The sequence below is a fragment of the Acomys minous genome (genome assembly GCF_964271855.1).
Source record: "Acomys minous genome assembly, chromosome: 11".
Lineage (NCBI taxonomy): Eukaryota > Metazoa > Chordata > Mammalia > Rodentia > Muridae > Acomys > Acomys minous.
The window spans coordinates 111,721,449-111,749,033 of NC_140492.1; the positions used below are offsets into that span (position 1 = coordinate 111,721,449).

General features: G+C 45.8%; 1 protein-coding gene and 1 long non-coding RNA gene across 5 annotated transcripts in view; one reads left to right on the forward strand and one right to left on the reverse strand.

Annotated features, from left to right (window-relative positions):
- The window catches only part of ARL15 (ARF like GTPase 15), a 366,563-nt gene that overhangs the window by 37,448 nt on the left and 301,530 nt on the right, over positions 1-27,585 (forward strand). The window contains exon 1 of one of the 2 annotated variants that reach the window (XM_084800685.1): positions 2,601-2,882. The exons of the other annotated variant lie outside the window; for it this stretch is intronic. Within the exon in view, the coding sequence (XP_084656811.1) occupies positions 2,616-2,882 (267 nt within the window). The 5' untranslated portion in view covers positions 2,601-2,615. Of the gene's footprint in view, positions 1-2,600; positions 2,883-27,585 lie in introns of those variants that run through there. 2 annotated transcript variants of the gene reach the window in all.
- On the reverse strand, positions 1,244-8,035 carry LOC311608292. Of its 3 annotated transcripts, none has more exons than XR_014782897.1 (3): positions 7,943-8,035; positions 4,076-4,185; positions 1,244-1,748 (listed from the first exon to the last, which is right to left on the reverse strand). It is a non-coding gene; the product is annotated as an uncharacterized lncRNA (long non-coding RNA). The 3 variants fall into 3 exon arrangements; XR_014782898.1 differs by lacking the exon at positions 7,943-8,035 and adding an exon at positions 7,776-7,867; XR_014782899.1 differs by lacking the exon at positions 7,943-8,035 and adding an exon at positions 6,807-7,127.

A 27,585-nucleotide genomic window follows, 5' to 3' on the forward strand; every position in this document is an offset into this window, starting at 1 on the left:
ACACACACATATATGTAGATACAAACATCTTCATTATTATTTTACATGCCCGATTAATGCCTTCGGGCTAGGACAGAGCCACGTGGCCTGTGAGCTAACAGCAGCTGGGGTTACCTGCGTAACACCTGCACAAGGTCAAGCCAAGGCCGGGCGAGGGTTTTTTCCTTCAGGCTCTGGCATAGCACTCATTTTCAGTGGATGACTCTACAGCCATGTACTTGCAAGTGGCACTAATTGGATTTGGTGGATTAATAAAGACAGAAAAGGCATGAAGTTGGAAGCGTGGTGTTCTGCGGTGCTTCCGGGGAGTTGGAATTGGGTGGGGTATGATTTGTGCACATTTACCTTGAAATGCTTGAAAAATAACTTAAAATGTTTTAAAATACTGTAGTTTTTCATCAAGTCCTTGCCTCTCTTAATTCTGTAACCTGTTTTGCGTTGCTGATTATACAGCGGGGGTAGAAACACCTTTAAATAAGGTTTATTCCACAAGTGTTTCAGTTCTCTTAGCCTTACTCCGTCTCTTAGTGCGAGGTTGCCGTCTGAACTACCATTCTTTCAGCGTTATCTCGTACAGGTTCAAACGCAAACTCTTAGAGTTGCGATACTGTAAGACTAATGATATCAGAACTGACTTTTAATTTTTCTTAATTTTCACTCATGTATAATATACTTCTAACTATTAAATGTTTTTATTTTTTAAATTTTACTTTTTTTACAAAACAACAAAAATCAAAATACAGCACTGTGCTACCGATCCTGTGATGTCTGCCTAGCATTTTTTTCCCCCGTCTGTTGCAAGCAGCGCAGTGGAAAAATTTGCTATATTGTCATTCGGCTTTCCACCCGGTCTGAGTGAAGTCAACCTGCGTGAGGAGATAAGCCGCGGGATTTACTGCCCAGTGTCGCCCTCTGTGCCCATTGTGTTCCCAGCCGCTGCTTTCTGTTGCCAGTGTCTGGCCAAAGGAATGCAAGCGCCTGTTCATTTCGTCATCTAATTTCCTGTCTGAAGTTTTAATATGAAGGGAACACAAACACACATTTTCCCCCCTGTGTGGGGAAAATGAGTGATCTTAACAAACAATTGGAGCACTGGGACATGAAAAATGTTCATTTCACAGTGAAATGACGTGAGACGTGTAAAAATGTAGGGACTCTCAGCTCTTGGGCACAAAAAGAAAGGTCGGTATTTTTTGTTTGTTAATCAATATCTTACTTAGGAGATAGAAGAAAGTCATTGTTCACTGTGCTAAGGTAAGGAAGAACAAAACTAATACCTTTAGCATGGGATGTAAAATGGAAATATAGTTATTGAAGGAAGGAAAACAGCAAGGATCTGAGTCTTGCTTTCCTTTGATAGTCTATATGCATAGGCTCCATGAACGCAGGTTCTGAGTCAAGTCTTGAGTGGCTCTGTGCAATGTATTTTCTATCTTAGCCATGACTTTTGAAGAATGGAAAGGTTACAAAAAATTTCTCACTAAAAGCCGCCTTAATATTATTTATTGTTTGCCTCCCCGCCTCCTCTTCCTCCTCTCTCTCTTCCTCTCTGTAGTCTTAGCTGGCCTTGAGCTCACCAGCCTCCTGCCTCAGTTTCCCAAGCGCCCGGACGGCAGGCCTGGGCCACTCACCTTGTTCTGCTTGCTGTGAGTCAGCCTTTGGTTGTAAAGGAACATTGAAACCGGAAGCTTGAACGCTTGACTCTCCCATCAGAAAGTTGGTGAAGAGAGGCAGGAATAGCCGTTGAGCTTAGGGTGGACGGGGAAGAGAAAGGATTTATGCATACAAATGTTTGCTTGGAAAATTGGCTTTATAAATAAAGAGGTTGAGATAAATTTATCAGATCCTGTAAAGAAATGGCCCTTAACTTGCATGTGTTTAAAAAAGGCCCCATTTTTCCATTGATTTAAAGAGTGTTCAGGAAAATCATTTATATTAGCAACATGTACTATCCCGGATACATTTAACACAGGAGCCCAGCAGTTAAACCAGCATATAAGGACATATGAGTGTGAAACTCAATTTACTGGAGTTTTATTTTCCTAATTTTGTCATAGAAACGAGACCAAATAACCTTCCCCCGCCCCCCCCCCCCCCCAGAAAAGCATGATCATTAGGGAGTATGTGTGCACTGTGGCTGTCTTACCATGTGACAGGTAGGGATGTGTGTGTGTGTGTGTGTGTGTGTGTGTGTGTGTGTGTGTGTGTGTGTGTGCAGTGTTACCATGTGACTGGTAGCGGTGGGCTGTTCTCTTGCCTGTCCCCCACCCCAAGCTCGTGAGCACATATAAGGCACTTTTATCTTTTCATATGTCTTTCTGTGTAACTAACAATTATAACCAAAGTGTAAGAGATCACCCTTTAGTCAAGGGGGAAGCAAGAGCGACTACTGCAGCTACTCATGCGAGACTGTGATGGAGATGACTCTCTGCCATGGTGGAGCTGGTCATATAAATGTGAGTGAGAAAAGGAACATAAGCTAGTCAGTCAACTGCGGTAGGACACCTACAGTGCCAGCCAGCTGGAGCTCAAAAGCATCAAGGTCATTTCCAGTGATGTGCAGGTCACAGAGAGGGGCTTCAGGCGCACCTAGCTGTGTGGGTGGCACATGTGCAATGCACAATCTGCTGCTCCCTTGGACCAAGAGGACACGCGTCTGTGAAACCAGGGGATGGGACCACACCATCACAAGTGTGCTGTGCCTCTCTGGTCACGTGTTCAGAAGGCTGGCCCTTAAGTTCTCTTCAGAGCCTCCTTGGTCTGAGAACAACCTGGGTTTCCTGCTAGTCGGAGAGCACTGCCTTCTGGGAGAGAAAACACACTGTGTGCTTTATAAAAGGGCTTTCTCAGGGGCTGGCATTGGGAGACCTTCTGTTTCTTCGGTAAGTTCTAAGTTGGCTTAACCAGAGGTCTGTGCTGCCATGCCATTTACATGTGCTTTAGTCACGTGGCTTTGAATGGAACTCTAAGTACTAGTTTGATTCTGTATTTAGCTTTGAGGTATTGAAAGTGAGAGACTTTACCAGCTACCCTGAAGTTCTAAGGGACACGGTTTGGAGTTGTGGAATTGCCGTGAATCTGTAATGTCAAAGACAGGACAGGTGGCTTATTATGTGCTGTGGCAGTGACACCCTTCGATGAGAGTGTGGTGGGATTGCAATAGACGGAGCCATTTAAAAAACTTTTTATGCATATGAGTGTTTTCCTGCATGTATGTCTGTGTGCAATGTGTGTTCCTCTGTGTACAATCTATGTGCCTCGTGCTCACAGAGGCCAGAAGAAGGTATGGATTCCCTTGGACCTGGAGGAACAGATTCTTGTGAGGCACCATGTGAGTTCTGGGAGCTGACCCTGGGTCCTCTGAAAGAGCAGCCAGTGTTCTGAGCTGCTAAGCCTCTCCAGCCCCGGAGGCACCAGCCATATCCGGCCTAACCTGGTGCTTCTCACCGTTCTGCAGAGAAACGTGGCACTTAGCCATATTCTGGGCCGCTCTATGGAGAGGGAGGAATAGGTTGGGAAGAAGAAAGGAGAGCACCGTGCAGGGTGCATATTCCAGACTTGGCACCATTGGAGACGCCGAGGGAGTGAGTCAGGACTTTCCACGAGGACTTCAGACCCCAAGCAAAGGGTCATGTTGCATGGAAAGCTGACAAGATTAGCTCTGTTTGGGGAAAGTGATTTCAGGCAGCTGCAAGAATTCTAGCACTAACTGCGTTTTCTCTGTGTCTGTTTGCTGTGTCACCTGTACCGAAAAAAGGATGGGCATCTTAAGGATGCTCTGTGAAGACATCCTTTACTGTGGTTTGTGGTTAATGTTGAGTGTCTGCATCCCACTTGGGTTGCATGGGAACGAGGAAGTGTTTTCCTGACTATAAAGCAGCGGTGGTAATGATTATATGACGATGAAAGGTAACATTGTAGCCCTGGGTTATACTATTGATCTTACTGTTTGTTAGAGAGCATGCCACTTGGTCCTTCTCTGGGATGTGAAAAATACACTTTAACTCCACCCCTCAATGTGAGACTCTCTAAAGAGTGGTTGACTTTTGAATGTGTAAAGATTGATGCCTCTTACCCGTGAAAGCTGTTGAGGTCCTGGATGGATGTCTTTTTTACAGTTTCCTCCTCTCTTGGTCTTTCCGCCCTTCATGCTCACTCCATGGACAAGTAGTGAGTTGTTGTATTCTAGAAAAAATGGTGGAGGGGTAAGGTGTAGCTCTTCTGTTTCTTCATACCAGGGGCGCGGGTAGAGAAGAAAAATGGATGAGTAACAGTATAAGCTCGTGTGTGTGTGTGTGTGTGTGTGTGTGTGTGTGTGTGTGTGTGTGTGTGTGTAGGTGAGTGGGTGTTGTCTGATCACATTTATGAGCCCCCGTGGGTCACCCTAGGCTGTCCTACTCCTTGCATAGAGGCCTGATGATGGCTGGGTTCTGTCTGGACAGCCCCAGGTACACTCTGTTCAGCTCTCTGCATGATCATCCAATTGCCTGTGTATGACTCTGACCTGAATTGTGAGCCCAGGACATAGCTTGGCAGGGTTGAGGGTGTCTGTGCTGGCAGATGAGAGTCCGTGCAGCTGTCTGGAGTGAACACAGTGCTGGCACTCTCCTTTGGACTGGTCTGTAGTTGTTGATATTTTAAATGAGCATTTGCCTTGCAGAGTCAGAAATGAGTCCTTCCTACCCCAGCAAGCTCCGCCTACCACAGCTTGCTGGGAGGTGCTTTGGGCCTGTAGTCCTGGTGTTTCTCAGCTGTGTTATCCTGTCAATGAATTTTAGCAAGAAACCAAGGCCCCTTTGTTCTTTGCCCTTCACCCCATTTATGCACTCTGGGTAGCTTTCTGTCGTAGAGGAAACTGACTGGCTTTGGACTTGGGCTCCTGTGATATTGTCATTTGTGTGTTTTGGTTCTGTCCTCAGTTTCGGTGTCACTCTCCTCCCTCAGTCCTTGTTCCTTCCAAGTGACTAGAATATTCTCAGATTACTTTAGGCCTCAGAAGCAAAGCGACCTCCCTGACCTTCACCTGCCCTCCTCTCTCCTGCTCCTTCCTCCCAACAGGCTATTAACCAGACTTTCCTCAAGGCGGGCCATAAAACTAAAAATACATCCCAATTTTCTTTCACCCTTTTGTTTTGGAGCTGGCCATAAAGAAACCTCTGCCCTAGCTCATCTAATAGAGGTCACAGGACTCACGTCCCTGAAGGGGTCCTGCCCCTTCCCGGGAGTGAGGGAGGTAAGAAATGCTTCACGGAGTGTCAGGAATCTGAGCGGACAGGTCTCCCTGGGTCTCCCCTCAAGGCCTGTCGGACTCCGTCACACTCTTCTGCCCAGTCAGTAGCACTGCTGAAACCCCATTCTGTAAAGAACCCAAAGGGCTGGTCTGGCTAGCTTCTGGGGAGCTGGGCCTGTGGAGGCTCTTCAGAGTGGGACACCAGGAAGGGCAGGGGAGCCCTGCACTCCTTCTTACACCTCATCTGCATCTTTGTGACCACCTTCTTCTTCTTCTTCTTCTTCTTCTTCTTCTTCTTCTTCTTCTTCTTCTTCTTCTTCTTCTTCTTCTTTTCTTGTTCTTGTTGTTCTTGTTCTTGTTCTTCTTCTTCCTCTTCTTTAGATTTATTTATTTATTATGTATACAGTGCTCTGCCTGCATGTACACCTGCAGGCCAGAAGAGGGCATCAGATCACATTACAGATGGTTGCGAGCCACCATGTGGTTGCTGGAAATTGAACTCAGGACCTCAGGAGGAGCAGCCAGTGCCATTGACCTCTGAGCCATCTCCAGCCCATAACATTCTTCTTAATAACCTGAACATCCTATGTGTCCTATGAACATCTCTACACAGGGACGGTACAGGCCCTCCTGCACGGTACAGACTTTAGTCAGCAGTCTGAAATGATCCGTGCTGTGTGTCTAGGGGGAGGTATGAGTGGGATGTGTTTCTGTGCTGTGTGGCTACTGCTGCGGACACGTTTGTGTGCTGGGGGAGTTCCTGTATTTTGGAGCCATTCCGCGTGTGGGAGTGGCAGTTGAATGTGAGCTTAGGCTGTAATCCGGGAGTCCCACAGGTTGGCTCTCAAAGTGTTTGACTGATTACTCTTTTCTCAGCATCTCAATTTTCTCTTTGAAAAATAGAGCTAAATGGAATTACAAATGGATAAAATAAAACCATGATACCCTTCAGTGAGAATCTATGGGTACCATGAGGATGACTTTTGATTTCTTTTTTCCTTCTTTTTGTTTTAAGGTTTTTTTTGAGACAAGGTTTCTCTGTGTAGCCTTGGCTGTCCTGGACTCACTTTGTAGACCAGGCTGGCTCGAACTCACAGAGATCCACCTGTCTCTGCCTCCCGAGTGCTGAGGTTAAAGGCGTGCGCCACCATTTTAAAGTACTTAAGTTAGTAGCAGCCTGTAGTTCTGGGACAGAGGGACCAACCTAACTTGTGTCTACAACACAGCCCTCACATCTCCACTCTGTATGTTTTGCAAATACAAGGTGCTATTGTTATGGCAGCAAATATTGTAAGTCAGCCCTCCTGTGTTTATACTCAGCTCTGCGGAGAAACCTACAGGAGAGATGAAACCCACAGGTGTGTGCCCCTCACTCCTCTGCTGGTGGCATTTCTCTTATGTGGGCCTGGAGAGGGCACGGGTTTGTTTCATCAGCGGAAAATCAGTATCTTCTCCTCAGGCAAGCAACCATATGCGCACTCCCTGCGAGTTACTTCTTGCCCGCAGTTCTTTTGCATGTATTTTAAAAATTGGAAAGTTGTAAGTAATTATAATCAAAATGAATCACACACCTTACCTGCTTGTTTGCGACGAACTTGGTTCTACATTTCATATGGTCACTGATGCTAACGTGAATTCGTTGTCCTTTATGGTGTATAGCCCACAGGCATGATTTACTTTTCAAATAGGAGCTGTCAGTAGAGGGAAGTCTGGATAGTTTGTCTATGTGACTCAGGCCAGAAGTGGGGTGCCACCTGCCTGTGTCTGCGGTAACGGTGGATGGCATGTGGCCTCTGTTCCCACTGCCGCATCTGTTTATTGAGAGTTAAGGTGGGGCTGCCCTAGAGCAGGGCCGAGGTTGCAGAATAGGCAACTATTTATTCTAATATGAGCACTTAAGGAGTTTTTTTTTCTTTAAAATATGTTTTTAAGATGTGTCATTGTGGAACCAAGAGTATGGACCCTGAGAAATATACTAGCTTATTCTTCCAAGTATAAGAATGGCTACCTTTCCCTATATCTCAACTCTAAATATTACAATTTAAGAAAAAAAATTGTTATCACCTAGTATGCAGTAGTGTCTTGCTCATCTTACATTTGGGGGAGGGGCTGTCATGGTAATTATAGCTTTGCATTTTTCTAAACTACTTAATTTGAATTTTTTTTATAAAGTGATTTCTGTTTGAAAATTTACATTCCCCTTTATGCATGGCATTCTATTTTCTTTTCCCTCCCTTCTTTCCTTTCCCCCTCCTCCTCTTCCTCCTCCTCCTCCTCCTCCTCCTCTTCCTCCTCTTCCTCCTCCTCCTCCTTCTCCTCCTCCTCCTTTTTGAGATAGGGTCTCTCTTTGTAGTCCTGGCTGTCCTGGAACTCAGAGATCCTCCAGCCTCTGCCTCTGCCTCTTGAGCGCTGGGATTAAAGGTGTGTGCCACCATGCCAGGCCTGACATAGTCATTTTTTATGTCCATTTCTAACCATTCTAAATGGAAAATAGGAAAAACAGAACTACAAACCAACCATCTGGAGCAGTTTGGAATGTGCCTACCATAGTTGTCCGTGTGTCCATTTGGGTAGCTAGCCTTTCCCGTGGACGTGAGATCACAGAATAGTTGGAACAGTGCGGGAAGCTACAGTGCCTGCGCACAATTACCCACAATGCTTAGTTTTGCTCTGCTCTACCCCATAATTGGTCCTAGGTGGGGCTACCTTTACCTTTTCATAAAGTGATCATGAAATTTTTTGTGATTTATAGCCATAGTGCTTACTCTTGTCATGTTCTCCGTGATGTAGCTATTAAGATCAGCGAGGAAAAGAAATATAGACCACACCCCCTAACCTCATCTCCCCCCCCCCCCACCAATCTTAGCCCCTGTTGTCTTCAGGCGCAGAGTGAGGTAACGGAGCTGAAGCAGTTACAAGCCAGAAGTTCTATCCTTGTTTCTGTGACATCACAGACGGCAAGGAAAATAAGCTTCAAGTAATAAAACCTATATAACCTTGCAATGAATCCAAGTCAGTAGATAAGAAGGGCCTGTGTAGAGGAGCCACCCTGCAGGTCCCTTCGCGGAAAACTGAGCACGTTCTGGAGTTGAGACTCATCATGTGACTGTCCTCCTGCGGCAGCTGGCAGAGGAGCTTCGCTGTCTGATTTTGGGTAGATGGCTTCTCTCTTCTCTACACACACCGTCGGCGTTGTATGGAAATAAATTTTTGGTAATCTCTGTTTTAACCTAAATGATACTTTTTTTTATTTTTGAAAGAAAATTTATTTGCCAAGTATTCTGCTTTTCATGGCTGTTTCAAGCCACTGTTCAGTTCTCACTACCCAGTGTTCCATCTCTAGAACCTTGTTAGTGATCTTAAAAGAACACCAAAACTTCAGGAAGGTCCTTTAACGTAGATAAACAATAACCTCATTGATTTCTAATCCTGATATATTCATTTATAATGTGCCCTATTTTTAAACAAGCCCATCTTCTATCTTAATTATGTAATGAACTGTACCTTTTTCTTCTTTTTCTTTTTTCTTTTTTTCTCTAGACATTGTTTCTCTGTGTAGCCTTAGCTGTCCTGGACTTGCTTTGTAGGCCAGGCTGGTCTCAAACCCACAGAGGTCTGCCTGCCTCTGCTGGAATTACAGATGTGTGCCACTGTGCCTGGCTACTGTCCTTTTTTTTTTTTTTTTTTTTTTTCTCGAGACAGGGTTTCTCTGTGTAGCCTTGACTGACCTGGACTCACTTTGTAGACCAGGCTGGCCTCGAACTCACAGCGATCCACCTGCCTCTGCCTCCCGAGTGCTGGGATTAAAGGCGTGCGCCACCACGCCCGGCTGTTTTTGTTTTTGTTTTTGTTTTTCCAAGACAGGGTTTCTCTGTGTAGCCTTGGCTGCCCTGGACCCACTTTGTAGACCAGGCTGGCCTCAAACTCACAGCGATCCACCTGCCTCTGCCTCCTGAGTGCTGGGATTATAGGCATGCGCCACCATGCCCTACTATACTTTTAATATTAGCTAGTTTCCTCATTTTCTCTTATGACTTGGCAGAGAAGCCACTTGTGTGTAAGTTGAAGTCTCAACCTTTGGTATTTGCATAGTGTCCTTATTAAACACTTGCCGATGAAAGCTCAGAAAGCTCAGAGACAAACTTCAAAAGCAACATGTATATTCCTTCTAAAAAGAAGTCTGCAAACTTCTGGATGCCTCTTTTAAAAACAACTGAAAGGCTCTGAAGAAATGAACCGAGTTGCACAAAGTAGCTTAATGAGGGAAATGTAAGAAGTTTCCATAACTACCGAGTTTACTAGCAAATCTTTTGCCTGGAGTAGTGTTGAAATCCTTTTTCTGAACGTTAAGTGCATTCACGAGTTTAACACAGTGTTGGTTTCACTATGATGGCAGCCACACCCCTTGAGGTCTGTAATGGGATGCTGATAGTGTTGTGTTGACAGCCACACCCCTGGAGGTCTGTAATGGGATGCTGATAGTGTTGTGCTGAGCATGCTTGAGGACATTCTTGATTATCGTAGACCAGGCTGGCCTTGCACTCACGGAAATCTGCCTGCCTCTGCCTCCCGAGTGCTAGGATTAAAGGTGTGTGCCACCACGCCTGGCTTGATTACCATTTTTAAATTACTTGTCACACAGTCTTGAGGTCCATCTTCTCACACATGCATTTACAGTCATTACTATGTCTTACGGGAAGTATGCCTGGGCGCGGTGCTCTGAGTCATCGAGTCAACCTTGACTGGCCATTGGAGTCACGGGTGCTAGAGGCAGTGGTGCGGCTTTGTAATTCCAACATTCAGAGCTGGTGCACAGAGCACTGTAACACGTGCAAGGCTCTGGGTTTCATCCCCAGCAGTGAAAGGAGAACAGTGGCAGGGTAGACAAATGAAAGGCTGAGGGCTAGACTTCACCGCTAGATTTGCTGATGGAATTGTTGGCAAGGTAACTCAGTGTTGGGGGCGCTGTGGTTGGGATTTGTAATGTCTCTAGGGAATTTTAGCGTACAAAAGAGGTTGGCACCTTTGGACTTTTAAATAGTATGTTAGTCTGAATTTTCTTGCCTTTTTCTTTCTTCCTTAGATCGGGGGAAGGGTTTTTTGCTAACCATTTAGAAATACGTTATTGAACAATTAAAATCATGTTATTCGGGGAGCATGTGCATGCCGTGGCACACATGTAGAGTCAGTTCTCTCTTTGCCCACTGGTGTGAGCTCTGGGGCTGTAAGGCTTGCAGGGCAAGCAAGCTCCTTCTAAACCCTCTTGACCACCCTAGCTGTACCTTTTCCTTAGCTCCTGTTTAATTGACAGTGTTAGGGTTTCCTCAGGCTCTTCAAGCCATGCTTACTATGTAGAAAAAGTGATTGAATTTAATATAGTGCTTGGTTGAAAACATGCTTTAAGTGAAGCTACAATACAGTGTAAGATTAACTCTGTATCCATTTGTGTTTATAATATCAAATCTTTTTAGAGCTGACTTGTCCTGGGAACAGGTGCCCACTAGAGGGGACTTTCCGATTGATTCTGCCCTTTCTGTTCCTAGTACCCCCCCCCCCCGACTCTATCTTCAGTGTTCCTTTTGCCACAGAAGACAGCTGTTTATCTGTCATCTTTGTGAGCCCTTTTCCTCACATCACTGAAGTTTTCCTTCTTTCTACTGTTGTCTTGCTCATAGGCTCTTCCTTTGTGTCCCATCCACAGCCTTCATGATCTTGCTCTTTCTATATCAGACTGCAGAATCAAGGTGCTGATGCTCTTACTTTAAGCTCAGTTTTGAAGTCTTTCTGGTTGACCAGTTGTCTCAGCACTACCTGTACCTGCTGCATCTGTTTCCCTGCTCAGCTTGGCCCCTTGCCTGCCCAGGCATTGTCCATACTTCATACGCTCCAGGAGATGTAGATGCCAGTCCCAGCCATTATCTCGGGAGATGTAGATGCCAGTTCCAGTCAGCATCTGGTAGAAGATTGTTGACAGTAATCTATCAACCTGCAGCATCCTCTAGTGACTTACATGTCATAGGAATTGTGGGTACCATTGGGGTGTTCCTTCTTTACCTCCATAGCTGCTTTTCTTTTTGTTGCTTAACTTTTTTTTTTTTTTACACTTTTGTATATTTTGCATGTGCTTACAGGCATAAACGTGCTTGTTTATTTCACACATGACACAGATCTATGTGTCAAGGTCAGAGGATAGCCTGCATGAGAATTGGTTGTTTCTTTCCACTATGTTGGCTCTGAGGATTGAATTCAGGTCTTTATACCTAGCAGCAAGTTCCTTTACCCTCTGAGCCATCTCCTTCTCTGGTGGTGGCTGCTGCTGCTGCTGCTGCTGCTGCTGCTGCTGCTGCTGCTCCTCCTCCTCCTTCTTCCTTTACCCTCTGAGCCATCTCCTTCTCTGTCTTCTTTTTCTTCTTCTTTTTCTTCTTCTTCTTCTTCTTCTTCTTCTTCTTCTTCTTCTTCTTCTTCTTCTTCTTCTTCTTCTTCTTCTCCTTCTTCCTCCTCCTCTTCCTCATCATCATTATTAAAAAATATTTCCCAGCCCACATTCTCTTCTCTTTACTGAGAAGGTAGAAATAGGAATCCTTTCATTTCCCCTTCTAATTCTTGTATTGTATTTTCTCCATTTCCTCCTGACTTTTTCATCTCTATAGGATTCAGAGCTGAGCAAGCGAAACGGAAGCCTTTGAGCTATTCTGCAGCTACTTTCTTTCACCAGGTGTGTGAGAGAGACACCTTCTTAGGAGCCGTGCAAACCCTGCCTCCATAGACCTTACCTGCCATGAGGGAAGACCCATGATTAACAGATCAGTAATCATACTCAGGGATATCTGGTGGCGATAAGAGTTGGGGTACTTAGTAAGTCAGGGTAGGAATCAGAAAGAATGAATTCTGGGCAGAGAAAACAGCACAAATCCCGAAGCGGAGAGAGCTTGTTCAGTCAGGGAAACAGCTAAGTGTGGCTGTAGGTCAGCGAACTAGGGGGCAGGGGAAAGAAGAGAGGAGGCAGGGATGGAGTGAGGGCGGATTGGGGCAGTGAGGGTAGTGTCTTGTCATCATAAGGAGTTGAGCTTTGGTTCTGCGTATGACGGGAAGGGATTGTTTGGCCCTCTCTCCATCTCTGCGAAGCTAGTTTGTGATAACATCCTTTCCCCCCTTTCCCTGTTAACCTGGGAGGTTGCTTATAGTACATACGATTCTTGTCTAGTCTTGGAACCACTGCTGCTGTTTTTGGGCGGCTACAGTTGTGGGATACATGGGTCACAGGAGGGCCCTGATAAGTGGTGACGAACTGGGTTCAGGGACAGTACAGGAGGGAAGGCACTGGATGGGTTTGGTGGAAGAGAGGTTGAGATGTCTGAAAAGACCCCAAGGAGCAGGGGATGAAGTGGAGGGCGGCCCATCCTGCACGGCAAGGGCGTTGTGCCAAAGCCCACAGGAGTTAGACTTTGTGCTTTGGAGAATTAGGAATTCTAGACAGCAAGTGATGCTGAAGGATTATCCTGGGATGGATTATGTAACGTAGGTATTGTTCAGCCAAATAGTTGAGGGGCTCTCATTCACTGTTCGCTAGTTCCTATGACTAAGACTTTGTTAATCCGCGTTTCAGTTTCCTTGTTTACACAAAGAGGAAATAGTGCACTTTGTCCATGGAAACGCTGTGGATTAGGTGGGACTCTGCGCGCGGTGTGGAACGCCTCGTCCGGTGTCCGCCGTGTAGTGATCGCCTCATGCCTGCTGTCTCACTTCATCTATCGTCTCCCCCTTATTTTAAATTTTGTAGTAAGACTAGAAATGGGGTGTGGGCACAGCTGGGTAGGGGGAGAAGCACCTGCCTGGCCTGTGTGAGTCTTCCGTTTTCATTTCTGTCACTGCATTCCCCAAAGCCAAAAAACCAAAACCAATAGGAAAAAGCAAAGCAAGGACGATGACGATAAGCCCCTAGAAAAGATGAAGACATTGGGGTGTCTGTCTGTACATTACTTATTTATTGGGGATTGTCTCCCCGCCCCCGCTGTGCTACATAAGAGCTCTCACTGAGCTGTGTCTTTGGCCCTTCTGCCTCATATTTTTAAGTACTGCCTCACCAAGTTACCTTTCTATTCTCTCTTTAGCACAGATAAGGCTTGAATTTTGGGATCTTCTTGCCTCAGCCTCCTGAAGTAGCTCGCAGCACATACCTATAATCCGGTACTGGTGGAGGGCCAGTTCAAGTCTACTTCAGTTACCTAGTGAGCTCTAGGCGTGAACTCTAGTCTAGCTTGGTCTACATAAGACTCCATCTCAAAACTATTAACTAACTAACTAACTAACTAACTAACTAACTAACTTACTAACTAACTTGGTCTACATGAGACTCGATCTCACAACTAACTACTAATTAACTAACTAACTTGGTCTACATGAGACGCGATCTCAAAACTAACTACTAACTAAACTAACCAATCAACTAACTTTTTCTAAAAGCATTGTTGCAACATTCTAAAGTGAAACATTTAAGTGTCTTTCTTGAAACATGGTCATTAATTTTGAGTATTAAAATAGATGTGAGGTGGATATTTAAAACGGAATTGATCCTAGTGCTTAGTTTTCCTCTTAGTTAGGGAGTTAGACTTTGTAATTAGTCCCATGGGGGATAGTTCTTGAGTGACTCCCATTTGCTTCTGCCAGAAGGTTCTACCCTCTCGCATGGGATGAAGACACATAATGTTTCTCCCAGGGTGATGGTCCTGAGCTGCGTTTGTTGTTGTTGTTGCTGTGTTGTCGGACTTTGCCTGTTAGGTCTAAAACACACAACACAACAAAGGTTGAGAGGGGAGGTTCTAGACTGATTTGTTGTCCTTGAACTTTGGGGAGCCTTACTTAGGACTTCCGTGGGTCTGCTGTAGGAGCTGAGGTGTATTTCCACAGGTTGCCTTTCCTGACTGTAGCAGAAGGCTGAGCTGGAAGACCTTCAGTTCCAGGGTCTGGGAGTCACTGCTAGAGATGTTTAACCCTTCGTGACTTGAGCATTCTTCATGGACGTGTAAACTGGCAGATTCCCAAAAGAAGCCTGGAAAATCCTCTCCTATGCTTCTATATGAATTTGCTACCAGTGGACCTTGCTTAAACATTGATAACAGAGGGATGCTGGCTGTCAGGTAGTGGCCTCTGTAAGACTTGTAAACGAGTAAAGCATCTGGAAAATGCAGTTTGCGTGCTTATCAGAAAACGCTGAATGAGGGGCTGAAGAGATGGCTCAGCAGTTAAGAGCACTTATTGTTCCTCTAGAGGACTGGGTTCGAATCCCAGCTCCCACTTGGCAGCTCACAACTGTCTGTAACTCCAGTTCCAGGGGCTCCTACGTCCTTTCTGGCCTACTCAGTGAACACACAAACGTACAGGCACACACATATTCGTACATATAATAAAACTAGAAGGAACAAAATAAATATATTTTCAAAGCTGGCTGTGGTGGTGCACGCCTGTAATCCGAGCACTCTGGGAGGCACAGGCAGGTGAATCTCTGAGTTCGAGGCCAGCCTGATCTACGAAGCGAGTCTAGGACAGCCAAGGCTACATAGAGAGACCCTGTCTTGAAACAAGAGCAAAACAAAACAATAATAAAAAGAACTGAATGGGTGTAGACGGGCAAAATGCAAAGTGCTAAAAAGGAGAAACACTAGGGACTTTTATCCAAGAAAAATTTCAATTCTGTGAGAAATACTTGCTTCATTCTTATATTATTTAAAGTTCACACTATTTTCTCAGTATGTCCTGCATCCCAGGAACTGTGTTAGTTCCAAGGATGATGAAAAGAAGTGGCTTTTGGGGGCCACAAATACAATTTGCTGTCTGTGTTACAGCAGCCGAGCCGCAGATGTGGGGAGGGCTGGGCACACCATGGTGTTGCCCGTAGGTGAGGAAGACAGGAGGCTCAGGGGTGCTGCCACTGATGGAGTGAGGGGGCGAAGCAGGTGTGCGGCCAACCACGGAAGAACCCTGGGAAAGTTCTTTTTAAAGGATTGGCATAAGCAAAGGCGGAGTCAGCAGCAGGGAGCTTCCTGCAGGTGCTCCTCAGGAGGACTGGGATGACAGGGAGTGCAGGGAGCTCCTCAGGAGAGACGGGCCCAGCGTGTCGGGGGCGGGGTGGAGGGGAGGGGGGCTGTTAGTCGGGCCGGTGTAGCACCTTGGCTAAGAGCGCCCACTCCACTCTGGAGTTAGACTTTCAATGTCCACCATTCACTTCTCAGCTTACTTCCCAAGTTAGTAAGCAATGCTTCCCCTCCCCCCATAGAATCAGTGCGTCCCTGTAGCTAACGTTGCTATTACGTGAGAAGTCTGCGGACCTGGTTGAAGGCTTCTGAGGAAGGGCCTCGCCTTGTAGCCAGCCTAGCGTGTCCTCAGAGTGGAGGATGGATTGAAGGGGGAGGCAGGGAACCTTCTAGGAGGTACCTCAGCAGTTCGGTATGCAACAGGGAGGGTCTGTGCTGGAAGAATGTACGGAGTTGAAAAGTATATGAGGGGATCAAAGCGACGGAGGGGAGGGTGTTCGGAGGATGTTAAGCAGGAGCTCCCGCTTTTGGCTTGCTGACTTGGTAGGCATGAGGTGATTGCAGCTGAAATGCAGAAGCTGAGTGGAGAGACACATTTGGGGAAGGGGAGGGTTGGTTTTGAACGTGTTGGTTTGAGGTGGGTATGAGGTGGACAGTGTTGTAGGAGAATTGGAGCCTTGAGGGGAGATCAAGGGTCTAGCAAAAGACTTGAGGATGCCAGCTTCAAGCGTGTGGAGAGACGGAGCAGGTGAACTAGCTCGCTGGACGGGAGATGAGACTCTGGGAACAGGAAAGAAAGACGGAGGAGGAGGAGGCCGCGCAAGAGATGGAGACAGGCCAGTGGAGCAGAAGGCCGAGGAAAACACTGAGTTGTCTTCTGTATAGAAGAGCAGGTTTCATGCGTTTGATGCTGGCCATGTGGAGACGCCCACAGGTGACCCTTCCGTAGTGTTGTAGTGATCCTTCCGTAGTGTTGTAGTGATCCTTCCGTAGTGTTGTAGTGATCTTTCCGTAGTTCAGACTGCCCAGTGGCCATAGAGAAATACCGTAGGCTGAGTGACTTAAAGAACAGAAAATTATTTCTCTTCCATCTGGAAACCAGAACTCTGAGAGTCAGAGCCCCCCCCCCCCCCCCATTGGTTTCTGATCAGAGCTGAGATGCTGTCCTCTTTTGAGTGGCCACATATCCAGTCTTCAAAACACATGCCATCCCTCACCCCCGGTGATTAGAGTTTGGGGGAAGCATAGCTTAGTGTACATAGATGATCACTACAGACTGTCCACTGTTTCAGCATCTCTGTGGAGGTAAAAATGTCTGCTGTGCCATTGATGCTCTTCGCTTTGATCTTGTTGTCATCTTTACTTCACATGTCCTGTGTTTGAGTCCTTGCTCTCAAAGATGGGCGTCTGTCTCATCCTATGCAGCCCTACTGACCTTTTTTTTTTTGTCTTTGACATTCACCACGTCTCACTCCTGGTTCCTCTAAGTCCTTCTGTTATTTGGAGTTTCCCTTGTTTTATTTTATGTTTTGCCTGCTATGCGAGGTTTTCATGTTCACAGTTGCCTGACATCGCTCTGCGGATTAACATGTTGGTAGTGGGTAAAAGGTGTCATGTGCTTGCCAGAGACATTGCTGCAAGCTGCATGCTTTATTCATTGACAGTTCATTTTCACATTGTCAAGAATTCACAGTTTAATTAAAAAAAAAAAAAATTAAGAAAGGACCACGATGGGACCCCACAGCATACCTTTGTTTTTAGACGCTGTGGATTTTTCCCCCCTCTCCTTTGTGTTTGGCGTTTCAGAAGGGACTTCGCAGAGGAAGTGAGATAGTGACGTTTTGTTTGTTTTGAAGTTGTTGAGTTTAGATTGTGTGTTCATTTGTGGAGTGTGAATGGCAGGATGTAGTTCTGGGGTCCTCCCTGCCCGCAGACCCCCCACACCAAGGTTATTCTGGGAAGTCTTATCCAGAGTGAACTGTAAAATACAGGGCTGAACTTTGTCGGACAGGAAACAGATATAAATAACTATTCAATCTCAATTCAATCCAAGCAGCTTTCTCACACGTACTTTAATAATGCATTAAAAAAAAGTAATTTCCTTTTTAAAAAGAACACTTTAATTCTTTTGTTTACAGGCCACTTTTAATAAGAAGCTTTTCTCACCTTAATGTGCGTGTGTAGTGGTACTTCACGTACAACAGAAGGAAAATCACGTATATTGGCATTTATGTTACAAAGTAAATAATGGAAACGTTGAAAACGTTTTTATGTGAGTTACTTAATTTGTAGTTTTTCTATCTGTTTTTCTACAGTCCTTGGCTACTGATTAGGAACTGTAGAGCTAACTAACATGTTTAGTATTTCTCAGCTTTCAGCATTATGCACATAGCCTCTTTAGACAGTTTTTTTCTTAATGAGCCACCCTCAAGACATGCGAGTGCTGCGGGTTTTCTATGCGCTGTGTGTGTAAGACTTCTCCTCTCCTGAGTAGATGTGCTTGCCCACGCTGGATGTTAACGTGTGAATGAAAATAGTTGCTTGAACTTGCAGTGATGATGGTGGGAACAGATTCCAAGTTCATGGGGTTCCAAGTGCAAGTGACAAGTGGCCCACCTTGTTTATGGGCGTGCTGAGTCAGGTCAGGAAAGGGTGGCAGGTAGCTTTCTGACTGGTTCCATGGCGGTGTTAGCAGCAAGTTGGGGCTGCAAAGAAAGAGACCAGCACTCCAACTCAAGTGTCTTGAGAAGGTAGATCGTTACCCTTGATCCAGCGGGTGTACTGTGCACCAAAGCGGAAGTGCCAGCACATGGGGACAGAGCCTGTCCTTCGAACCCAGGTGGCGACTGTGCCTTCCTCTCATTGGCTAAAGTCAGACCTCACAGTCTCTCAGGGTTGGCCAACGCTAAAAGAATCAGTGTGCTAGAAAGGAGAAAAGGCTCACTGCCCCAAGGAAGAAGGGGCCTCTGCTCCAGGCCATCTAGTGGCTAGAATGCTGCAGGAGCCCTTGCAGAAACGTAATCTTACCTGGTGGGTTAAGAGTATAGATAGCATTTGTGTAGAGGTTTTTCTGAGGTGGGAAAAAAGAAAGATTTCCATCTTTAGTCACAAACACAGTTTTAAAGTGTTTGATAGAAAAGACTTAGATGTAATGTTTTCTTACAGTGTGCGTACTGGGAGAGCCACGCTGGGAACTGGGGTATAGTGTATGGAGAAAGAGGCCGGGTTTTTTTCTTGGGGGGGGGGAGCGGTGAACCTGTTGAGCTCAAGAGGCCCAGGTGCATTTCGGTAACAGGCTTGAGAGTCAGCAGCCTGTGTCCTGTGTGAAGTCAGGCTGTAGAGCAAAGCTGCACGGGAGCTCTGTCTTAAATGTGCTTAGGTACTGTGGCTGGCCTGAAGCATACAAGCTGTTGGAGGACTGTGTGGGTCAGAACAGCCTCTGAGTGGGGGTGCACATGGGGGTGGGGGTGGTGTTAGAGCAGCTCCTGAGTGGGGGTGCACGTGGGGGTGGGGGTGGTGTTAGAGCAGCCCCTAAATGGGCCACATGGGTGGGGATGGGGGGTGTGGGTAGAACTCAGACTAGGGAGCAAGAGAAGAGTTTTCTGAAGTTTTACTTTATTTGTAGAACTTAACTAAAATATCTGTGCAAGTATTTTAATTAGGCAAAGAAAAGGGGTGGGATAAAGTGAAACCCATTTTGTTTCTAAATGGTAGGTGCTGAGGTCTGTACAAATGTTGTGAAAGTCATAAATGTGAGTGAGAATGAATTAAGGGGATTCAGTTCATAAATGATCCTCAAAGAATGGCACCCCTCCCCCAACTTTCTAGGACACAACTTCTGTTTCTGGGACACGGTTAGGACTGAAGGGACTTGGGCTTACAATTTCATCAATTACACCCTCCCCCTATGTAGATGTAAAAATGAGCTGACAATGGGGTGTGCCCCGCTGTAAATCCTTTTGACCTATTTTAATACTGAGATGAATAAGCTGCTAACGTGAAGGCCTTCCTTGTGGCGGTATTTGGAAGCCCAGACCAGGACCTCACAACAGTGCTCAGGGCCCAGGTCCTCCCAGGAGCTGCTGGAGACTGCAGCACAGCCAACCCAGGGGCTGGGACCCAGGCCACCGCTCCGCCACTCTGCTCTTCTGTCAGTTCGTCTGATTTTCTTCTTGGTAAAAAACGATCTTCACGTTTAGAACTTTATTAACGGAGAGAGTCTTTTTGTTTGTTTAATCCGAAGGTACTTCCTGTTCTTTCTTGCAGTTTTTATTTGGATTATCTCCTGCCCTGTTAGAGAAGATGAAGGATTATTTCTTATATTTTTGGTTGTGAGCCTCTAACAGAGGCTGAGCCATCATCTGTCCAGCTCGGGACTATTTCTCTGACACACACTATTTCAGAAGTTTCTTTCCCATAGTTCCTACATACCACAGACTGCTAGTCGCACACACCAAGTTATTGATTTCTTTTGACTATCATAGAGTTTCTTTTTCTTCCTTCTGAGACGGTCTCACTCGGAAGTCCAGGCTGGCTTTGATTTGGAATCCTCCCGTCTGAGCCTTCCTGTTGCTGGGGTTACAGGAATGCTAATACTGTGCAGTGTTCTTAATGGCTTCTTTAGGGAGTTTCTGAGAGGACTTTAGCGAAGGGACGGGCATAGTCTTAGGAAGTTTAGGAAGATAGTAGGACAAAAGACCGAAATGGATGCAGGGTAGCTTGGAACATAATATCTAGAAATAGTATTGTATTTTCCCACTGAGTTGGATCTGGTTCCATATGGAGAATGTGCTTGGAACCCTTAGACTTCTTCCTCTCTTCATTTTAGAAACCAGGTGCATTGAAAATTGATGCTCATATTCATAGTCTCAAAATTATAGTTAGAATTTTAAAAAATTACAGCTCAGTAGGTTAAAGTGCTTGTAGCAAAGCTTTCCTACCTGAGTTCTGTCCTGAAACGCAAATGGTGGGAGAAGAGAGTGAATTCTCCCCCGGGTGCCCTCTGACACGTGTCGAGTGTGCTTGCATGAGTGCAGACAGACAGACAGAAACACACACACACACACACACACACACACACACAATAAATAAATAAACAAATAAATAAATAAATGCCACTTATAAAAACTTAAGGTTTAAGAGCCAACACAGGAAACACCAGCTGCACTTGAGCCTGTGATCAGTGGGGACCCTTGACCTTCCCATGGTGTTTTTCTGGCTGCCTATCTTTGTTCAGGGCATCAGTGGAACCAGGGAAATCGTTAAGGGGGGGGGGGGAATGGCGGGGCAGAGCCCTGAGCGATGGCGGATAGCACTGTGCTGAACTGGGTTGCGACAGCCTTTCAGTCAAGTCACTTCTGATTAAAATCCCGTCACTCTTGCCATAGGAAGTTGTCCTGCCTGTGCCCTGGCAATTTTTTTTCTTCGCGTGACCTCTATTGTTTGACTTTGTAATCTCAACTTTTTCCCCTCTTTCATCCTTTTTAAACATTTGGGTGTGGACAGGCGAGAGCTCCCTCCCATGCTGTGTTCAGTAGTTCTGCTGTTCCCTCATTTCTTACAGATAAAGACCTTTTCTTTCTGATTGTGAGACTGTTGGGTTTGGGTGTGCCTTTCTGTAGTGACATTTGACACGGAAAACTGGATAAAAACTCATTAAATGTCTGTGACAAGGGTCGTGAAGCATATTAGCTGGTCGGTTATTTTTAGGCGGACCTGTCGTATTCCTCAATATGAATCGTGGAGGCGTGTGGTGCTTGAGTGTTTCTAATTCTCTTGGGCATTATGAAATGTGAGGGAACTTTAGAGTTGCCCTTTATCCAAGTGGTATTTCCAGGGATTCCTGTAAAATGACAAAAATGTGTCCTGAAGGGAAAGTTCACATCATTTATTCCACCCAAGGGGTCTTATGCTGAGGCCCCAGGGAGGGAAAATTATCTGTCTGTCCACCATTAAGAGAGAAATTTAGGCCTAACTGAAGGTCCCTGCTCATTAATGGATTGCTCAAACTCCAGTGCACACCGGGCGTCCTTTCTTTGGGCCCCTTTAAAAATTTAGGTCCAAATCTCTCATTCACATGGACCAAGGGGTGGTGGCGGCTGTGAAATTTCATATGAAGTTTGTTTATCTTAAATGTTGAGAGAAAATCTTGAGAAGCTGTAGGGTGGAGGCCCCTGATCCACACCACATCACCACTACCACCACCATCATCAGCACCACCATCATCATCAGCACCACCATCATCATCAGCACCACCATCATCATCAGCACCACCACCATCATCAGTACCATCATCATCACAATCATCATCGTCACCATCATTACCATAACCACCGTCATCACCACTACCAACCACCACCACCATCACTACCATCACCACTACTGCCATCACCATCATCATTAGCACCACCATCATCATAACCACCACCATCATCATCATCACCATCATTACCATTATTACCATCACCACCATCACCACCATCACTACCATCACCACTACTGCCATCACCATCATCATCAGCACCACCATCATCATCACCATCATTACCATCACCACCATCATCACCACCATTATTACCATCATTACCATCACCACCATCATCATCATCACCACTACCACCACCACCATCATCATCGCCAACAGGCTTTACAGGAAGTTTTGTGACTTTTGGAAAACAGAGTAGTAGGGAGGCCTATTGGTGAGTGAGCCTCTTAGATTCTTGCTCTCAGGTACATCCATGATGACCATTTGTCTTTTCCCATGACATAAGAGCCTAACCTGGTCTCTGTGAGTATCTGCTATCTCAGAAACTACTGCTAACCACCACACTTTTTTTTTGACATGTTTTATGACTCACTGCAAGCTTTTTTTTGAAACCTGTTTTTATGGAAATCTCTTGGTGCCTAGACTAGCAAGGCTTTATTTACAACATACTCTGTTTATGAGGTAAATAAAAAGGGTGTATGGTTTTAGCTTGTCAACTCAGATACATTATGTTTGTACAAGTAGCAGGCTTTTGGGTTTTCTTAGATGTCTGTATGTGCAGTGGGCTCTAGTTTATGCTTAGTATAGCGTTTTCACAATTCCTTTGATATGTATTTTCTCAAAAGCTCTTACCAAGACAGTGTCCTGAGACTAGTAACACTTTCCCAGGGATGGTTTAGCATATTTTCACTGGCCACCTGGTTTTGGCTTTGTCCTGCTCCCTCAACCCCCATCTTTTATAAAGTCTCTATCCTGAGCAGATAATAAAATCCTATTATTGTTCATTATACTTGGAGGTATAGTGTGTAATTAATTAAATGATTGAGCCTTTTCCTTGCAGCTATATACAGACAGATGTTTCTCATGTCGAGAGGCAGATAAGTTTCTAAGCAGTATGGTTGTGGACATGTGTGTGTCTAGAGATTTGGCCCGAGAGCTTGATTTACACAGCTAATACATTGCAAAGGTCCGAACAAAGCCATTGCTGTTCCCTGTGGGGGTCATAACTTTATTTTCACTCGGAGTGTGTGAGAGGCTCTGAGTTTGAACTCTGGTGTTGCAGCCTCATGACTTGGGATCACTTCCTGCAGTCTGGACTTCAGAAAATAAAAACATGCTAATTGAAATCTGGGGGGGTCCTTTTATTGTTACCAGATAGCCCAAGGGACATTTGTCTCCCTTTGGGGGGGTGTTCTTGGTCTCATTTATGAATAAAAAAATTTAAGAATGGGTGCAGCCAGAAGTTTAAGGGTGATTTTATTAGGGTTTAAAAGAAGTGCCTCAGGGTAGGCCAGCTGGAAACCTCCTCTGCTGCCCAGGGGAGGTGATTGCAGGGCAGAAGGGGAAAAGCTGTGCTATTTAAGCTAGCATGGGGGTCAGCAGGCATGGCGGACAAGCAGCCACATGGCAGGGAGGGGACTTGGGAGAAAGCAGAAGGAACAGAGGCTAATTCAGAAAAGCAATTTGGACTTGTACATTGCTGATGACCTGTGTGCTAGGGGAGGGGGTTCTGGGCAGGAAAAGTCTAGAACTCATGAAAGGAAAAGTGTTGCGCCCCTCTCTTTGCATGGCTTAAGGTGAGCATCTCTTCTTAGGGCTGGTCTCTGGTCCAGTTGACTTAACTGCTCTTAAGGTTTGCTAGGAACTCAAGCCGAGGAGTTCATTCTCCTAACCTGGAACTTCCCCCCCCCGCCCCCCCCCCCGCCCCCTTCTCCTTCAAACAAGGCACTAGAGCTGAACAGAGTTGCTCATCCTCCATTGCAGCTCTAAGATGGCGGGCCTCACCTGCTTTTGGGAAATGGAACATACAAGAAGTAACACAAATTAGTCTAACGATCGAATGATTGAGTTCCAACTTTGAGAATACATATACCACGCATTTCATACCAGAGGCTACGATAGCCAGGGTGGTCAAAGGGTTAAACTAGTGCTGGGTAGATACCTAAGGGCCAAAGACGCCGACGGGGAAGGAGTAAATCAAAGTGGTCTTTAAGAAACAAGTCATCTGTCTGTGCAAGCATGCACTCGTATGTTTGTACATGTGGGTCGGTGGGGTGAGAATGCTGCAGGGTTCCCCCCCTGTCCCTTGTCGTCTGCATAGGCGAAGACACTGGGGTTAGGGTATTGATCCTGTCTGTGACCTTAGATCCTGTGTTTGTGGGGAGGCGGTGGGGTCCATGCCTAGGTCTACTCCTTTACTTCCATCAAGGTCTTTGTGTTATGGACATCAAAACTAGTTATAAAAGAAGTCCAAACTGGCTGGGCATGGTGGCGCACGCCTTTAATCCCAGCACTCGGGAGGCAGAGGGAGGCAGATCACTGTGAGTTCGAAGCCAGCCTGGTCTACAAAGCGAGTCCAGGACAGCCAGGGCTACACAGAGAAACCCTGTCTCGAAAAAACAAACAAGCAAACAAACAAACAAAAAGTCCAAACTGAAAATCAACTAGTCCTCAGTGACCTCCTCTCTCCCCAGGACAATGGCCTCTTTCTGAGACATCTTGGAGTATTGAAAAGAGAAGCTTAAATGATACGGTTTCTCAGTTTCCGGACGTGCTTGCTCTTCACATGAGGGCCGGGAGGTCAGAGCCAGGGCCTCGCGCACCAGGCAGGCAGCGTCCTCCTCACTGACTCATGTTCCCAGCACAGCTCACATTTTCTACCTGTAGATGTTTGCTTTATGGCTTGTCTACACATGCCTCTATCACCTAACACAAAATTACATAATTGCTTATTTGAGAAGCCCCATACTCTAGTGCATTTGAGTCATGACAGAAAGTTGAATTATATTCCGTGCCCCATTTAAGAAGGCAGCAAATTATATAATAATACCATTATCCTAATGTTTACTGGAAGATTATTATTTGAGAAGCACATAAAAGAAGTCATTTGATCTTGGAGGAAGATACATGTCAGCTTAATCACCTATATTCTACAGGTGAGGAAATAAAAGACCAAAAGCTGAATATGGTTCAATTTAGAAGAATCTTACATTAAATTTATTTTCAGTGGTGGTGAGCAATGTTATATATATATATATATATATATATATATATATATATATATATATATATATATATAATTTTAAATACACTGCTTTAGGGTAGATTCTCTTAAGGTTTTTGGAGTTGTCTGGTACTGACATTCCTGAGCCTTATTTTTAGTTGAAGAATTGAGAATCATTGGATGAATTGCGCTTCCTCAGTAGTTCAGAACTTAGAAGGATGTTCATGTATCTGGTCTCAGTGGCACTGCGTCCAGCTGGTCCTTTGAGAAGATTTCAGACCCCGAGAAGACCTTCCCAGGGTCATCTCTCATCCATTTGCTGGGTCCCAGTCAGTCTGAATTGTCAGCGGCACAGCCTAGGGTCATCTGAGAGAAGCAGCATCAATCCGAGTAGCTGCCTCAGCCATGTTGACTCTGTGAGGACAGTCTTGGTACTTAGCTGGTACAGGGGTCCTCACACACTGCACAGCACCGCCCTTAGACAGGTGGCCCCGCGTTATATTAGAAAGCTAGCTAAGCTTGTTGCCTGTGAGCGAGCCAGCAAGCAGCATCTGCCTGTGCTTTCTGCTCCCAGCTCCTGCGTGAGTTCCTATCCTGTCTTCCTCAGCGATGGATTGTGACCAGGAAGTGCTTAGGCCAAAAAAGCCCTCTCCTTCCATAGTTGTTATTGACCAGAGTCTTGCCATAGCAACAGAAAGGAAGCTACAATAGTCTGCAGATATTCTTAACAGTCTGTTCTAGGCACCAAGGACTTGATGGCAGACTAGACACTAGTGCTGTAGTCGTTCGAAGGTGGCAGGTGTCACGCTCGTACCAAACACTTGCAACACAGTGTGTGTTGGCTGTTCTGGACAGGATGAGGGTTGTGTGGATGTGGATAACGGCTACTGCAGTGGACCGCAGTGTGGATTTGCTGGTACCTTCTTATCTCCTTCTGTGTATGTATGTGTTTTCATATATACCTGTAGAAAATAGATTTAAGGTAAATTAAAGACGTGAGGTTCTGGTAGCACCTGTTGAGATAGATCACTGAGAGGCTTCAGCGTGGCAAAGCCCTGATGACTGTGGCTACGTAACTGCGCACTATCAGTTAGAGATAGGCGGGGAAGGGACAAAGTGGCGTTAGTGTGGTCTTCCTGAAACCCAGCCTTCTGTCCTGTGGCTTCACTTTCCGCAGTCCATGAGGCCTCACTGTCCAGAACAGCTGCGTGAGCTCAAGCTGTCACGCGCGCGTTTCAGACCTCAGGAAGGAAGGACAAACAATAGTCTGCCGATCTTGTTCAAGGAAGCAGTCTAGAATCCTGATCTGTTTTTGTTGTCAGGATTCAGAGCGTAAACAAACGGTCACACTTAACTGCAAATAAGGCTGAAAGCACAGCATGTCCTCCGCTGGGCTCGCTGCCCAGTCCTTCCTCTTCTGTCTAGAAGGAGACCCTCTTGCTCCCCCAGAACAAACCAAGGGCCTAGTCAGTATTTGTGGGAGGAAGGCTAGTCACAGAATTATATTCGCTTAGCTACCCTAACATTTGTGTAGAAAAGAGATTTTTGTTTTATTAGTTGCATTAAAAACCGGTGACTACTATGCAGGTGATGTTTGAACTAGCTACTTCACAGATTGGTGGGGTTTTGTTTGTTTGTTTGTTTCTTTGCTTGCTTTTGTTTTGTTGTTCTGTAGACAGTAGAGTTAGCTGCTTCTAGATTACATCATATGGGATTCTCAGAATAGTATTAATAAAAGCTCACTGCCCCACTGCAATGATTAATTTCATATCCAGCAATAGCTCTATAGCTGCCCCAACTGTCTGTTTTCCAGCGCACACTGCCGTGTGTGACCTGTATGTCATTTCTCATGGAGGGCGCTGGAGAGTGGAGCTAACCCACTTTGGCATTAGAAGACCTGACTTGAATCCTGATTCTGTGCCCCCTTCCGAAGAATTCTGCACGACCCCGGGAAAGTGGCCCTAGGGCATTTGACTCCGGACTTGGGGCTTGATACAGTGGCTGAGGTTGGGATCCTGTGCTGATGTCTCTAACTAAGAACACCTGCTCAGCCCATGAAATGCCCTTGATTTTTATGCTTTTCTTAAGGTGACCTGATTTCCTTGAGAGCGAGTGATTTGGAAAACACTTTTAACATTTACTCAAGGGCTTTCTTGTTCTTTGAAGTGGCGCTTTGGTCTGTGAGGTTGGCTTGGTGTCAAGGTGAAGTTCTTGAGTAGCCGCTGCTGACTGTGAGTGTATAGCAGCTTTGAGGTGACAGTGACCTTTAGTGCCCAGTGCAGCCCTCACTGAAGTGTGACATACACTCTGTGACCCTTAGGTTTCACACTCCCTGTTTGCGTCAGACATCAAGGGAGCTGCGGGGCACGCTAGGTGGCAGCTTCCGCTTTTCCTCGTCCTTTGCCCCTCCCCTCCTCCTACCCCCATTATCTTTTGTAGTTGTGTATTGTGGGACCAGTCCTGGGGTGACAGGTTGGAGCTGGCCATGCTGGAGTCACCTGCAGTGCTTCTGGAATGCAAAGGGTGCCCCCCTGCCCTCCCGCAGCCTCCCTGGAGCTGGCTCTCTCCCTAGCCACCAGTCAGCTTCATCTCTCTCTGTCTTGCTTTCCAAATTTGTTACACTTGGGGATAAAGTAGTGACTCTGGGATAAAGTAGTGACCATAACAATAAGGGTTTAGCAGAGAGTATTGATTTGGGAAGACTGATCAGAGCCCTCTTGTGAGCCCTGGACCCCACCCAGAAAGACATATCAATTTCAGGGCTGGAGAGACGGCTTTGCTGGTAAGAGCACTTGCTTTTCTTGCTCACAGAGGTCTGTAACTCAACTTCCAGGTA